This window comes from Bison bison, unplaced genomic scaffold, assembly GCF_000754665.1.
Source record: "Bison bison bison isolate TAMUID 2011002044 unplaced genomic scaffold, Bison_UMD1.0 scf7180017864452, whole genome shotgun sequence".
Lineage (NCBI taxonomy): Eukaryota > Metazoa > Chordata > Mammalia > Artiodactyla > Bovidae > Bison > Bison bison.
Genome location: NW_011495014.1, coordinates 7,563,331 through 7,577,962, shown reverse-complemented (window position 1 = coordinate 7,577,962; position 14,632 = coordinate 7,563,331). Strand labels below are relative to the sequence as shown.

General features: G+C 35.7%; 1 protein-coding gene across 1 annotated transcript in view; it reads left to right on the top strand.

Moving 5' to 3' along the window:
• Window positions 1–14,632, top strand: part of SLC4A10 (solute carrier family 4, sodium bicarbonate transporter, member 10) — a 250,917-nt gene that overhangs the window by 30,872 nt on the left and 205,413 nt on the right. Inside the window, exon 2 of the mRNA XM_010858968.1 lies at window positions 3,754–3,835. Coding sequence (XP_010857270.1) covers window positions 3,754–3,835 — 82 coding nt within the window. The remainder of the gene's footprint in view (window positions 1–3,753; window positions 3,836–14,632) is intronic.

Here is a 14,632-nt window from a genome sequence, read left to right as displayed (position 1 = left end):
TCACTGCAGATGGTGACTGCAGCCATGAAATTAAAAGACACTTGCTCCTTGGAAGAAAAGTTATGACCTACCTAGTTAGCATATTAAAAAGCAGAGACATTACTTTGCCAAAAAAGTAATAATCAAAGCTATTACTGTCTAGTCAAGCTATGGTTTTTCCAGTAGTCATGTATGAAAGTGAGAGTTGGACTATAAAGAGAGCTGACCACTGAAGAATTGATGCTTTTGAACTTTGCTGTTGGAGAAGACTCGAGAGAGTCTCTTGGATTGCAAGGAGATCCAACCAGTCTACCCTAAAGGAAATCAGTCCTGAATATTCATTGGAAGGACTGATTCTGAAGCTGAAATTCCAATATTTTGGCCACCTGATAGGAAGAACTGACTCATTTGAAAAGATCCTGATGCTGGGAAAGATTGAAGGCAGAAGGAGAAGGGGACGACAGGGGATGAAAAAAAAAAAAAGAAAGAAAATGAACTGCTTCCTCCTCTATTAATCCATTTCAAATGAGATGAGAATTATCAAAAGGACATGAAAAAGTTTCAATTTTCCTGCCCAGAGGATTGCTGTTGGATTTTAGCTTGTAAAACCAGAAAAGTTTATTCCACTGATGACTGTGTTCAAGAGCCATGGTAAATCAGAAAAAGGTGTTTTTTGCATACTCTTAAAGCTGATGATATTTATAAACAATTCTAGAAGAAATTTCTGTGTGAATGAGTTAGTCTGTCCCAGGGTCATAGTCTATACCAATGCTTTTCAAATTTCAGGTCACAAGCCATTTTTCAGTCCTTACATAAATGTAATGGGTAGTGACTAGGACTTCTGAATGAAGTAGTATGCCCTTGAACAGAAAATATCAGAGTGCATCGTTTGTAGTAAGAATCAATGCTAGTTTGTGAAACTTTTGATTACATGTATATGAATATGTGACTGTGTTGGGATATGTATTTTTCAGTATGGGCCATGTTCCCCCGGCCAATTAAAACTCTGTTTTCTGGACTCAACCATCTTAAAAGTGTTTACCCAACAGTATAGAAAAGGTGAACTGTATTGAAAGGCAACACATATTTATGTGTTGTCTCTCTAACATAGTGCTAAAATTTGCTCCTCGATGAGTAAATATTAATACATATGGAAATTAGGGCACACACACACACACACACACACACACACACATATATATATATATATATATATATATATATATCTGATTTTCACCAATTCTAAAGATAATGACAGTTCAAGATGAAGTAAAAATTTTACTTATTGCTCTATTTGGGATTAGCACATAGACTGGACCCAGGGCCATATGTTGCTCTGCATTTCCCTATATCACACCTCATGTTTACCTGCTCCTGGTCATATGGGGGAAGGGGACTACTCTGCTAAAAGTCTTGAATAATATCAAAGCAATCTTTTAAGCTATAGCCAAAGTTGAGGAATTTCAGTATATGTATTAGCATTAATCTATATCTTCGGAATTTTTAGCTGCAAATATGGAACAACTAGGGAGTATAAACCAATACAATATTGTAAAGTAATTAGCCTGTAATTAAAATAAATAAATTTAAATTAAAAAAATAAAGAAGATAATGTGAAACTACAAAATGAGTCACTTACATTGAGTTACATTCATATTCTAGCTTCTAGTTCTTTCTCTTTTAAAGAAAAATTGAAATTAGGTCACTTCTGTTTGTAACCTGCATAGTATTTAATCAATCAGCTATTTCCTATTTAGATTCTACTTCTACTTCTGATGCAGAATTTTATTTTATCTCAGTATCTTAACATTAGCTATTCAAGAGAATTAAATTTTGTATACAGAGAGTATACATGCTTTATATAAATAAGGGGAAAAAACATTTTGTATAAGTTGAGAATTGCTTCAGATCTTTGAAATCAAAATCAAATATTTATGTATGGGGAAAAACATCTTCATATATTCTATATAAAGCTTTCCATTTGGCAGTTGTTTTCAGAGACTGCCATTTTGAGTTATAGTGGAACAGTGCTCTTTCTGACCTTTGAACAAGGATGCATGACTTAGCTTTTGGCATTCTTCCTAACAATACCCCAGAGGGCAGAGTTGTATTCCAATGTGACATATATTTGAAAATGTCTTGCACAGAGGATAAATTTCATTTGTAAATGTATCAAGAGCAGATTCAAAATAGGCTGAAGCTTGCATTTATTTGGTTCAGGAAAATGATAGGTCTCGACTTTGGCTATTGCTGTTATTGCTTAAACCAACAGATTTTCTTAAACCTTGCCAAACAGAAGAGCAATGGGTTCTGAAATCTATCTTCATTTTAATTTTTTCTCTCATTATATTGTAAGTTTCTTTAATTCTAATTTCAAAGACTTTACCCTGCCTTGTGTCAGCACAAGTTGTCAGAAAGACAACAGGGTATAAAGCATGTCCTTCTGCTACATATTTTGCTGCGTTTGAAGCATATGAGAGCTGATCTTTTTAGATTGAAATATGTCTATAATTTGGGTTTCCCTGGTGGTTCAGATGGTAAAGAATCTGTGTGCAATGCAGGAGACCTGGGTTCAGTCCCTGGGTCAGGAAGATCCCCTGGAGAAGAGAATGGCAACCCACCAGTATTCTTGCCTGGAGAATCCTATGGACAGAGGAGCCTGGTGGGCTATAGTCCAAGGGGTCGCAGAGTCAGATATGACTGAGTGACTAACACTTTCACTTTTCCCATGTTTATAATCCTATAGCTGAAAGTACTGATTTGCTGAACATGGAGGACAAATCTTTATTAAGATTATGATCAGGAGTTAAAAGACTTTCAAAGAAGAAACAAAAATATTTTACTTTTCTAATAGTTATAAACTGGAATAAGCTTAGACATAGATCTTGAAACATTCATTCAAATTTATTCTACCTTTCATTTCTCCTTTTGTGCCCAGTGTTCACTTTTAAGGCAGTTTTTACATAGATGTTCACCATCAGATACAAGTTGTAAATAATCTGTATTTCTCTTCATTCAGTATTTTGTCCATTCCTACATGGTCAAACTGCAATATACTCACACCTCCCCCATTATTTTACTGAATACCTAGTCACTGAGTCTACTGTTTTGAGTATGTGAATAGTGTTCAAAATACAGAGCCTATGTCCAGTTCTTCTAAATAGGTAAAAAAATTTAGAGAAACAGAATGAAGGTTTAATGCATATGATTGTAATTTACAGTTCAGTTTGAATAAAATGCATTATACTGAAGCAAAGTCACTAGAGTTGTACTTCATTTAGTAATCGCTACTAATTGCTTTCAAGAGGTTAGTTCTCCTCAACCATGTTTATAACTGCAATGGAATTATTTGTCCCTACCATAGCACTAGTGGCATTAATATTAATGATTTTCACATTGCTTTTGTACAGTTCAAAGTGTCATCTTGTTAGCAAGAATTCTTTATCAGAGATAAAAATGCATGTTACTAAATTGACAGGATAACTCTTTGTTTTCTGTTTTTCATCTCACTAACAAATGATGCCAACTAGAATGTTTGACTGCCCTCAGTTTCATGGAAAATCAAGTGACATTCCTTCTCTGAAAGTGTGGTCAAATTAATCTTAGTCTTTTCTTTTGTAAACTAACACTTGATAATCAAACAGAATAGTCATGTGCAAGTAGGTTTATGTTACTAAATTAGACCTCTAAATTATCAGGTCGCATTAAAATTTATTTTCTGAAATTAAGAGACTATATAGTACTATCATTTAGTCTTCTTTCTCTCTCTTCCAGAGAAATGATGAAGAAGCAGTTGTGGATAGAGGTGGAACTCGTTCTATTCTCAAAACACACTTTGAAAAAGAAGATTTAGAAGGTAAGACTTTTGGGGGGAAGGGGATACCTATTGGTATTTCAAAGAGATGTGAAGTTTTAGTAATGTGGAGAACTGCAAAAGTTGGAATCAGAGTAGTGGTGGTGGTGGGACCTGGATATGACTGTTTTGGTGTAGTCTGGAGAGCCAGGAGGCAGTCCTGCAATGAGAGCCTTAATTCATTCAACAGACCTTTACTGAACCTCTCCTGTATTCCTATACTGTATTGTGTGCCAGTCTTTCAGTAACCCTTGCTTCAAGGAGTTAAAATTAATTGGGAAATGAAAAGAAAAAAATTTATGACAGACTAGCATCTTGGGTGGGGGCTATGTGACAGAGGAGGACACGAGAGGCATCTCACTCAGTCTGTGTTGTCAGAGTAGACTGTCACTGGGAGTTAAGGACAATTGGTGTTCTAGTTTTATTGCGATATCTGTGAGAGAGGGCTCAAGGCATCATTTGTGTGACTAGATAATTCAGCAGGGAGATTCTGAACTAGAATATCCTGGGTTTAAATATCAGCTCTGTCCCTTATATGGTACAGAACCTTTAGCTAGTTAATTAGTTAGCTTCTGTGTGGCTCCTCTAGTGGCTCAGATGGTAAAGCATCTACCTGCAATGCAGGAAACCCGAGCTCAATCCCTGAATCAGGAAGAGCCCCTGGAGAAGGAAAGGGCAACCCACTCCAGGACCCTAGCCTGGAAAATTTAATGGAGGGAGGAGCCTGGCAAAGAGTCGGAAATGACTGAGAGACTTCACTTTCACTTTCTCAGTTTTTTTCTCTGTTGTTAAAATAAAGATAACAATGGAATGTGTTTCCTAAAGTTCTTGTGAGAAATAAGGGGAAAATACTTAGAATAGTACCCAGTGCAAGAGTTACATAAGTGTTGGCAATTTTTCATTTCAGTTCAGTCACTCAGTCATGTCTGACTGTTTGTGACCCCAGGGACTGCAGCACTCCAGGCTTCCCTGTCCATCACCAACTCCCAGAGCTTACTCAAACTCATATCCATTGAGTTGGTGATGCCATCCAGCCATCTCATCCTCTGTCGTCCCCTTCTCCTCCTGCCTTCAATCTTTCCCAGCATCAGGGTCTTTTCCATTGAGTCAGTTCTTCGCATCAGGTGGCCAAAGTATTGGAGTTTCAGCTTCAGCATCAGTCCTTCCAGTGAATATTCAGGGTTGATTTCCTTTAGGATGGACTGGTTGTATCTCCTTGCCATCCAAGGGACTCTCAAGAGTCTTTTCCAACACCACAGTTCGAAAGCATCAATTCTTCGGCGCTCAGCTTTCTTTATAGTCCAACTCTCACATCCATACGTGACTATTGGAAAAACTATAGCCTTGACTAGACGGACCTTTGTTGGCAAAGTTTTGTCTCTGCTTTTTAATATTCTGTCTAGGTTGGTCATAGATTTTCTTCCAAGGAGCAAACGTCTTTTAATTTCATGGTTGCAGTCACCATCTGCAGTGATTTTGGAGCCCTCCAAAATAGTCTGTCACTGTTTCTACTGTTTCCCACCTATTTGCCATGAAGTGATGGGACCAGATGCCATGATCTTAGTTTTCTGAATGTTGAGTTTTAAGCCAACTTTTCCACTCTTCTCTTTCACTTTCATCAAGAGGCTCTTTAGTTCTTCTTCACTTTCTACCATAAGGGTGGTGTCATCTGCATATCTGAACTTATTGGTATTTCTCCCAGCAGTCTTGATTCTAGCTTGTGCTTCATCCAGCTCAATGTTTCTCATGATGTACTCTGCATATAAGTTAAATAAGCAGGGTGACAATATACAGCCTTGATGTACTCCTTTCCTGATTTGGAACCAGTCTGTTGTTCCATGTCCAGTTCTAACTGTTGCTTCCTGACCTGCATACAGATTTCTCAAGAGGCAGGTCAGGTGGTCCTGTGTTCCCATCTCTTTCAGAATTCTCCACAGTTTATTGTGATCCACACAGTCAAAGGCTTTGGCATAGTCAATAAAACAGAAATAGATGTTTTTCTGGAACTCTTTCGCTTTTTCGATGATCCAGCGGATGTTGGCAATTTGATCTCTGGTTCCTCTGCCTTTTCTAAATCCAGCTTGAATATCTGGAAGTTCACGGTTCACGTACTTTGAAGCCTGGCTTGGAGAATTTTGAGCATTACTTTGCTACCGTGTGAGATGAGTGCAATTGTGTGGTTGTTTGAGCATTCTTTGGCAATTATTATTATACCACAATTTATGTGTGCACACCATTAGTTGATATTTTTTATATTAAGAACATTTAATGAGAAAATTAGGGAAGAAAATAGGTTACTATGGTGCAATTTCTACAGACTTTCAAATGCAGACTTTCAAATCTTGGAATTAATAGCACTCAAAATTCCTTGGCCTTCCGTTTATCAAGCAGCTGGGCTAGATGGAAAATCAAGAGACCTGTATTTTAGCTTTGACCTTGTAGTAAAGTGTATAGTTTTAGGCTGAGCCAATGAAGGGGGTGAAACAGACAATGATTATTACTAGTGGGATACAAGGTATATAGTATTTTTCATTTCTTTGTTGAAAAGTGATACCGAAAGTATCTGAAGTAAAATGAATTGGAGATAGCTCCTAATAATCTACTGCAGTCTAAAGTGTTTATTCCCCTTAAGAATTGTAATGTAGCCACTTAAATTACAATTAAATTAATTATTCCTGTGTCTTACCTTTAGCTACAACAATTAAGTAAGAGAAGAGGTAATATACCATCTAGAGACAACTTTCAAACTATACGTACTCTATGCCTGACATTTTGCTTGATTCACAGAAAACCCCTGAGGTCTAGAAAGTTTATACTTACTGGGTGGGCTCAGTAATTTGCATGCTATCCATGTTTATTATATAAACTAAAATAAGCAGAAACTTGAAAAATCTAACCCAGTAATGAGTAATATAAAGGTAATTTTTCTTTAGATTTGAAATGCTATTGCTTTTTTCTCAGCAGTGTATTTACTGTCCTACTTAAGTTGTACCATGACTTAAACTATGCTTATGTTCACTAACTCACACAAGAAAACCTAACAAAACAAGAATTTAGTGTAAGAATATACTCTATTCCAGGGAAAAATCGTCTTGGGTTTAAAGATTATGATTGATAATCCACACACAGATAAATGCAAGTTAACAGTTAGTAATTTATAAATGGGGCTTCCTTGGTAGCTCAGACAGTAAAGCGTCTGCCTGCAATGTGGGAGACCTGGGTTCGATCCCTGGGTCGGGAAGGATCCCCTGGAGAAGGAAATTTATAAATAGCTAATGTAAAATGGTAAATGGTCCCTTTGAATGGAAAATACATAATGCTAAAATAAGATTTATAAGGTCATTTAAATTATTGTGTTAACATATATTGCATACATTTCCTTTTACTGGGAATGATTAGGAAATGCACATAACAGTGCATAGTGCTTTAAAAGAGATTTCTGATTGAAAAAACACAATTAGATAAATCATATTTGTTTCATTTGCTGATGTCTATAGTGGGAATTTTAATCCCAGAAGTGAATAATTGTGACCAAGTCACTGGTGATTGAAAATAACATCACAGAATGCAAGCATAATATTATATTATAGAATTTTAAAAAATGAGGAAAACCTTATTTGTGTTGGTTTTATAAGTATTTGTTTTGCTCCCAGATCATAGTGAGTAGATAAATATTCCAGCATTTGAGGATGCTGTAGAGGATTCTGTTGTGATGCATGCAAAGAATAAACAAATCTGTTAGTGATTCTCAAGTTGATTACCCTGCATCAGAAAGTAGTGCAGGGGCAATGAAGTAGCTATCATGGTTCAGAAAAAATCAACTGGTCGCATAATATATTATAACACGGGCAAGGTGAGAGCCCCAGACAGAAAGGTGGCATTTCTGAGGGTAATGGAGGTAGTGTGGTAGTTTCTCCTTTTGTGTAGTTAAAGGAAAAGACAGGAGCACCACTTTTTAAGAGCTTCTTTAGTAACATGGATAAAATATACCAATAGATACTTATTTGAAATGAAATAGAAGTTCTTTGTGGTAAAAAAGCATAACATAAAATTTATCATCATAACCAATTCTAAGTGTACAGTTCAGTGTTGTTAAACCTATTCACAATGTTGTATAAGCCATCTCCAGAGCTTTTTCATCCTCAAAACTGAAATTCTGTAAAGCAACGACTCCCCATTTCCTTCTCCCCTGGCAACCACCATTCTACCTTCTCTTTCTATGAATTTGGCTACCCTGTACACGTCATGTAAGTGAAATCATGCAGTATTTGTCTTTTTTGACTGATTTATTTCACTTAGCATAATGTCTTGAAGGTTTATCCATGTTGTAGCATGTGCTAGACTTACTTTCCTTATGAAGACTGAGTAATATCCATTGTACGTATATACTACATTCTATTTATCCATTCATCTATTTATGGACATAATTGCTTTCATCTCTTTGCTGTTGTGAGTAGTGCTGTTATAAGCATGAATATGCAGATATTTCTTTGGGACCCTGCTTTCAATTCTTTTGAGTATATACCCCTACATGGACTTGCTGGATCCTAGGGTCAATCCTAAAGGAATATCCATTGGAAAAATATCCATTGGAATATCCTGAATATCCATTAGAAAAACTCTGATACTTTGGCTACCTGATGCAAAGAGCTGAATTATTGGAAAAGATCTTGATGCTGTGAAAGACTGAAGGCAAAAGGAGAAGTGGGTGGCAGAGAATGAGATGGTTAGATAGTATCACCAACTCAATGGACATGAATCTGAGCTAACTCTGGAGATAGTGGAGGACAGAGAAGCCTGGTGTACTGTGGTCCATGGGGTTGCAAAGAGTCATATACAATTTAGAGACTGAACAATAACAACAAGGGTTGTTGTTTTTAATTTGTAGAGGAATTGTCATATTGTTTTTCATAGTTTATGCACAATTTTACATTCCCACCAAACTGTACAAGGGTTCCATTTTTTTTAACCTCCTCACTAATACTTGCAGTTTTCCAAGTTTTCTTGATAGTAGCCATCCTAATGGATGTGAGGTGATTTCTCATTGTGGTTTTCATTTGCATTTTCCTAATAATTAGTGGTATGAAACATCTTCTTACATGCTTGTTGGACGTTTGTGTGTCATCTTTGGAGAAGTGTCTATTCAAGTCTTTTGTGCATTATTTGTATTTTTAATGTTGTTGTTGATACATGATTTGTAAATATTTTCTCCTGTCCAGTAGATTGCCCCTTAGCTCTGTTGACTGTGTCCTTTGGTACACATAAAATTTTAATGTTTTGATGTAGTCCGATTTGTCTAGTTTTGCTTTTGTTGCCTATGTTTTTGGTGTTATTTTCAGGAAATACTTGCCAAGTCCAATGTCATAAAGCTTTTTCCTATGTTTACTTCTAATTTGTAGTTTTGGGTCTTACCTTTAGGTCTTTGATTCATTTTGAGTTAGTTTCTGTATATGGCATAGAGTGCTTGCCCTTTTATCCTTCATATTCCTTTGTTGCCTAACCTTATACTTGTTACAGCTTGCATCCCTCCTCACAGGTTAAACTTTACCCAAAATCATTGATATATATATATAAATAAATTCTTTAGTGAGTGAGATACAATTTGTTTTCTGTGTTTTTAGCACATATTTCTAAAATAATACCTGCTATTTTCTACATCTTGAAAACATATAGGAGGCAGTAAAACCTTAAGAATATTATTAGAAACTTTGTGTTCAAAACCTTTTAGTTGTTCCATACTAAATTGGGGGCTTCCCAGGTGGCTCAGTGGTAAAGAATCCACCTGCAATGCAGGAGACCTGGGTTTGATCCCTGGGTTGGGAAGATCCCCTGGAGGAGGGCATGGAAACCCACTCCAGTATTCTTGCCTGGAAAATCCCCATGGATAGAGGAGCCTGGTGGGCCACAGTCCACAGGGTTGCAAAGAGTCGTACATGACTGAGCAACTAAGCACACAAATTGGGAACTTCCCAGGTGGCTCAGTGGTAAAGAATCCACCTGCAATGCTGGAGGTGCAGATTAGATCCTGGGTTGGGAAGAGCCCCTGGAGAGGGAAGTGGCAACCCACTTCAGTATTCTTGCCTGAACAGAAATCCCATGGACAGAGAAGCCTGGCGGGCTACAGTCTGTGGAGCTGCAAAGAGTCAGACCTGACTTCATGACTAAACAACAATACCAAATTGGTGCCTTCTCATCTTCTCCACAAAGAATAGAATTTTCATTCTACCCATCCATTAGTGTTGCTTGATCCCTCCTGGCAGAATAATTATCTTCCTCCTTCAGATAACTCTTTCTGAATTTACATCATTTCATATATTATTATTACGTATATATTTCTTATCATTCTTATTTGATTACAAGCTTTTCCAGGAACAAATCTTTGTTTTACCTGTTATTTGCATTATATCATGGTATCTATCCAGCACTTTTTCTTATACTCAATAGATACTAAAAAATGTGTTGCATTGAATCTCATTTATATGTAATTCAATAATATGTCACTAAACATGTAAGAAGTCAAGTTTATGTAATATAATTAGATGCATAGTCAACACTCATCAAATATTTAATTACCTTTCAAACATTTAACGTGTAAATACAGGAGGTTCTGATTATGCACTGTACCAAGATAAATAAAACTAGTTACATCTTAATTAGATATTCAGGAATTCATAAATTTTAAACTTTAATGGAAAAGTTAAGCTAATATTTAAATTTTGGCCTACAAATTAAATTAAAAAGACATTTTGTTTATTTTATGTAGCTTTTAGCAGAGAGCAAAATACTTTTAAGTCATGGATTTAATAAATTATTCCTATACCTTGATATTCTTTTGCTCACTTTATTTTAGACAAAAAATTAGGCTTACTAGTTTACTTCTTTTAGTACCATTCAAAATATTGTGGACCCAAAGTCCAGAGAAAATATAAGTAAAATATGTAGTGCAAAGCTGTCATGCAACATAATTTTATCAATGATAATACCTTCCCACTTCCTTCATTTCACCTAACACATTCCTGTGCTCTTAAGATAACTAAAATGCTTTTCTGACCATAATTATTGTAATGTCAGAAGTATTTTTCACTAAAAAACAGAAGATAGTTGCTGATCCTATGATTTTAATATTTTTCAACGAAAGTAAAAAATAATTTAAAAAAATAGAGAAAAATCCAAAAATTAGGCTTATATATTTTTCTTTCTGATTTTTTTAATCTCTAAAAATTGTCATCGGAAGGCAAAAATGAATTCTGGTAAGAGAAACAAAAGTTGCCTTCAGAGAGATTGAGATGGGCTTAAAAGGATGAATGAGAGTTCTGAGGACAAAGAAGGAAGGATTTATCATATTCTGGGAATGGCAAATATGGTGTGGCTAACACACTGGAATTGTGTACATGCAGGTTAAGGAGTGACTGGAAATGAAGTTTAAATATTTGCATAAGGTAAGTCAAATAATGAAGAATGAATTAATTTTTTAAAGTTACTCAGTGTGGTAAGTGCTATTATCATCTCAATTTTATGGATAAAGAAACCAAAGCCCAAAGGACTGGGCTGCCCAGGCCCTGACTAGCAAGTGTAAGAGCAGGGATTCAGACACTCAAGGATCTGGGCTTTTAAAACCTAGATATAAACATAATGTGGAGACTTGTTTTTTAGGTGACTGAATTGGGGCAACATGTGTATTAACTGGAAGACTGGGGCATATTTACTCAGTCATAACTATTTTTAAAAAGTTGAGATTATCCAATGAAGCAATAAAGAATTTTATAGTACCTGCATTTCAATAGCTTTCCAAATAATTTTGCAAAAATTTGAAAAATTTAAAACTAGTAAATTCCCATTAGACCGATTCATTTACACAAAAGGAAGAGCTCTATCCCTTTGGAGACAATTTTTAATGTAACCTCATGTTCTCTTATTTTAAATTCTTGTCTCTGCTGTACCACAGAATGAATAATCTTATTGTTTAGTTTTCAAATGTCTTTTATTTGAAAAAGAAAGAATCATTTTTCCTGCTATTTTTGGTTGCTAGCTTTTGTGCAATTTAATATTGTGATACAGGTTCTATGTCACTTGATGGAGAAATTCTAACTGGTATTTGGTCCATTGGTAATAATTAGTGGAGTAAATTAACTACATAGGTCCATTTAAAATTGTACATTCTGCCTGCCACACACTTTAGATATTTGAGGATGGGAATTGGGCAGATAGTCTAAAAGTGAAGATACCAGAAAAAAAAAAATAGCCAGTAGTAAATTTTATTTCCTAATTGACTATCTTGGCTACCTATGTACATTTCACAATGAATTGTTTTATTTTTCTCCTGGGTATCCTAAAAATAAAAACTAAATAAGAGAATGTTTGTTTTTAAACAGTCTAATAATGGAATTACTTTTATTCCTAAAATTAACTCCCAGGTGAGCTATACATCATGTTCCATATTTCTTCATACTAATTGTTCCACATGAATTTTGTGTGTGACCCACATCTTTATTTTGATATATAAATTTATTTGTGATATTTTTTCTATTTGGAGTGGTAGCTTGATAGTTATTTATAGTCTGTTTTTGGAGTATATTGTAAATTTTAAAGATCTATTTTTCTAAATTTGGTCATGGCTTATTAGATCATTTGCAAATAGTCATATCATTTGCAAGTATGTCCTTGCATGAGGATAGTAATAGTAACAAATATTCTAATGTGTATATGTGACTAAGAAATCCAGCAAATTTGTGGTTTAATAATTTAGGAGTCCTTGTTGTATTTTTTCCATCCCTAGTTTACAATGTCAGTTTTTAGGCAGCTGATTTTAGAATAAGAGCATATATTCTTAATCTCCCTCATTATTCCTTATAAATCTGTCTCTATTTACTACCTATTCTCTACTTATCAAAGGCACAGTACAGATTTGAAGTATTTGCTATGTAATGTGACCTAAGACATATCCTTTGTGAATAAGGAGAACTGTATATTTGTGTGTGTATATGTAAAATTTTCAGTCATTTGCTATTTTAGTGATATAATAGATGAAAAGAAATCCCTTTTCATTACCTTAAATATAATCCTATAAATATTAAAATAGGGTATTTTGCAGCAAAGAATTTATTCCTTTAATCCTTCTATATTTTTCTTCAAAAATATTTAATACTTTGAAGACAAACCACAAATGACTAAAGCTTCTTAATATGTTTATATTAACACTATACTTTTGAGTTTTCCAGACATCTGAGACTTAAATGAGTTGATTATTTTGTTATACAGTTTAATAGTATGGGAGTAGTATTCTGAAAGTGACATTGTGAAGGAATCAATTTAGTCTACTTCTTGATTAAATTCTTCAATCTCTATTTCTACTAGCTTCCCTCTAGAGCTATCCTACTTTAAAACTCCTTAGCTGCATGTGATCAGAACCTCCACAGGTTATCCCCTCACAATTGAAGCACAGGTGGGCTACCAATCAATTTGGACTTCCCTTGTGAAGTCATCATCATTCACCAATATTAATTGCGTGCTAATGGTATACAAGCAGTGAGCAAAACTTCTGCTTTATGCTCTTTATTTTCCAAGGTGGTTTACATACTGGTGCTATCAAAAGGGCACTTGAGCTCTAAACTTCCTTGGGAAAAATTACAGTGGCCACCTTGCACATAAATGTTTACATTTAAAATAGCAATTGCAATAAATAATGATGATAGTTAAGTGTTAAATAGTAATTGAAAGAGGTGATGTTCTTAAATTTCTGGATTTTTTTGTTGTTGTTCAGTTGCAAAGTTGTGTATGACTGTTTATGACCCCAGCACTCCAGAATTCCCTGTGCTTTACTATCTCCTGGAGTTTGTTCAGATATATGTCCACTGGCTCTGTGATGCTATCTAACCATCTCATCCTCTTACTGCCCTCTTCTCCTTTTGCCCTCAATCTTTCCCAGCATCGGGGTCTTTTCCAATGAGCCGGCTATTTGCTTCAGGTGGCCAAAGTACTGGAGCTTCAGCTTCACCATCTATCTTTCCAATGAATATTCAGGGTTGATTTCCTTTAGGATTGACTGGTTTGATCTTTTGGCAGTCCAAGGGACTCTCAAGAGTCTTCTCCAGCACCACATTTTGAAAGCATCAGTTCTTCAGCACTCAGCTTTCTTTAGTCCATCTTTCACATAGGTATAAGACTACTGGAAAAACCATACCTTTGACTATACAGACCTTTGTCAGCAAAGTGATGTCTTTGATTTTTAATATGCTGTCTAGGTATCTATCTTTTAATTTCATGGCTGCAGTAGCCATCTGCAGTGATTTAGGAGCCCAAGAAAATAAAATCCGTCATTGCTTCCACTTTTTCCCCATCCATTTGCCATGAAGCGATGGGACCTGATACCATGATCTTCAGTTTTTGAATGTTGAATTTTAAGCCAGTTTTTTCACTCTCCTCTTTCACTCTCATCAAGAGGCTCTTTAGTTCCTTTTTACTTTCTGCCATTAGAGGGGTATCATCTGCATACCTGAGGTTGTTGATATTCTCCCAGCAATCTTGAGCCCAGCTTGTGATCCACTGGAGCCTGCCAATGGGTCCAGCCTGGCATTTTGCATGACGTACTCTGTATGTAACTTAAATAGAGTGACAATATAGAACCTTGTCGTTTTCCTTTCCCAAGTAACTTTAGTCATGTCCAACTCTTTGTGACCCTGTGAACTTTAGCCTGCCAGGCTCCTTTGTCCATGAGATTCTCCAGGCAAGAATACTGAAGTGGGTTGCCATGCCCTCCTCCAGGGGCTCTTCCGACTCAGAGATTGAACCCATATCTCTTAC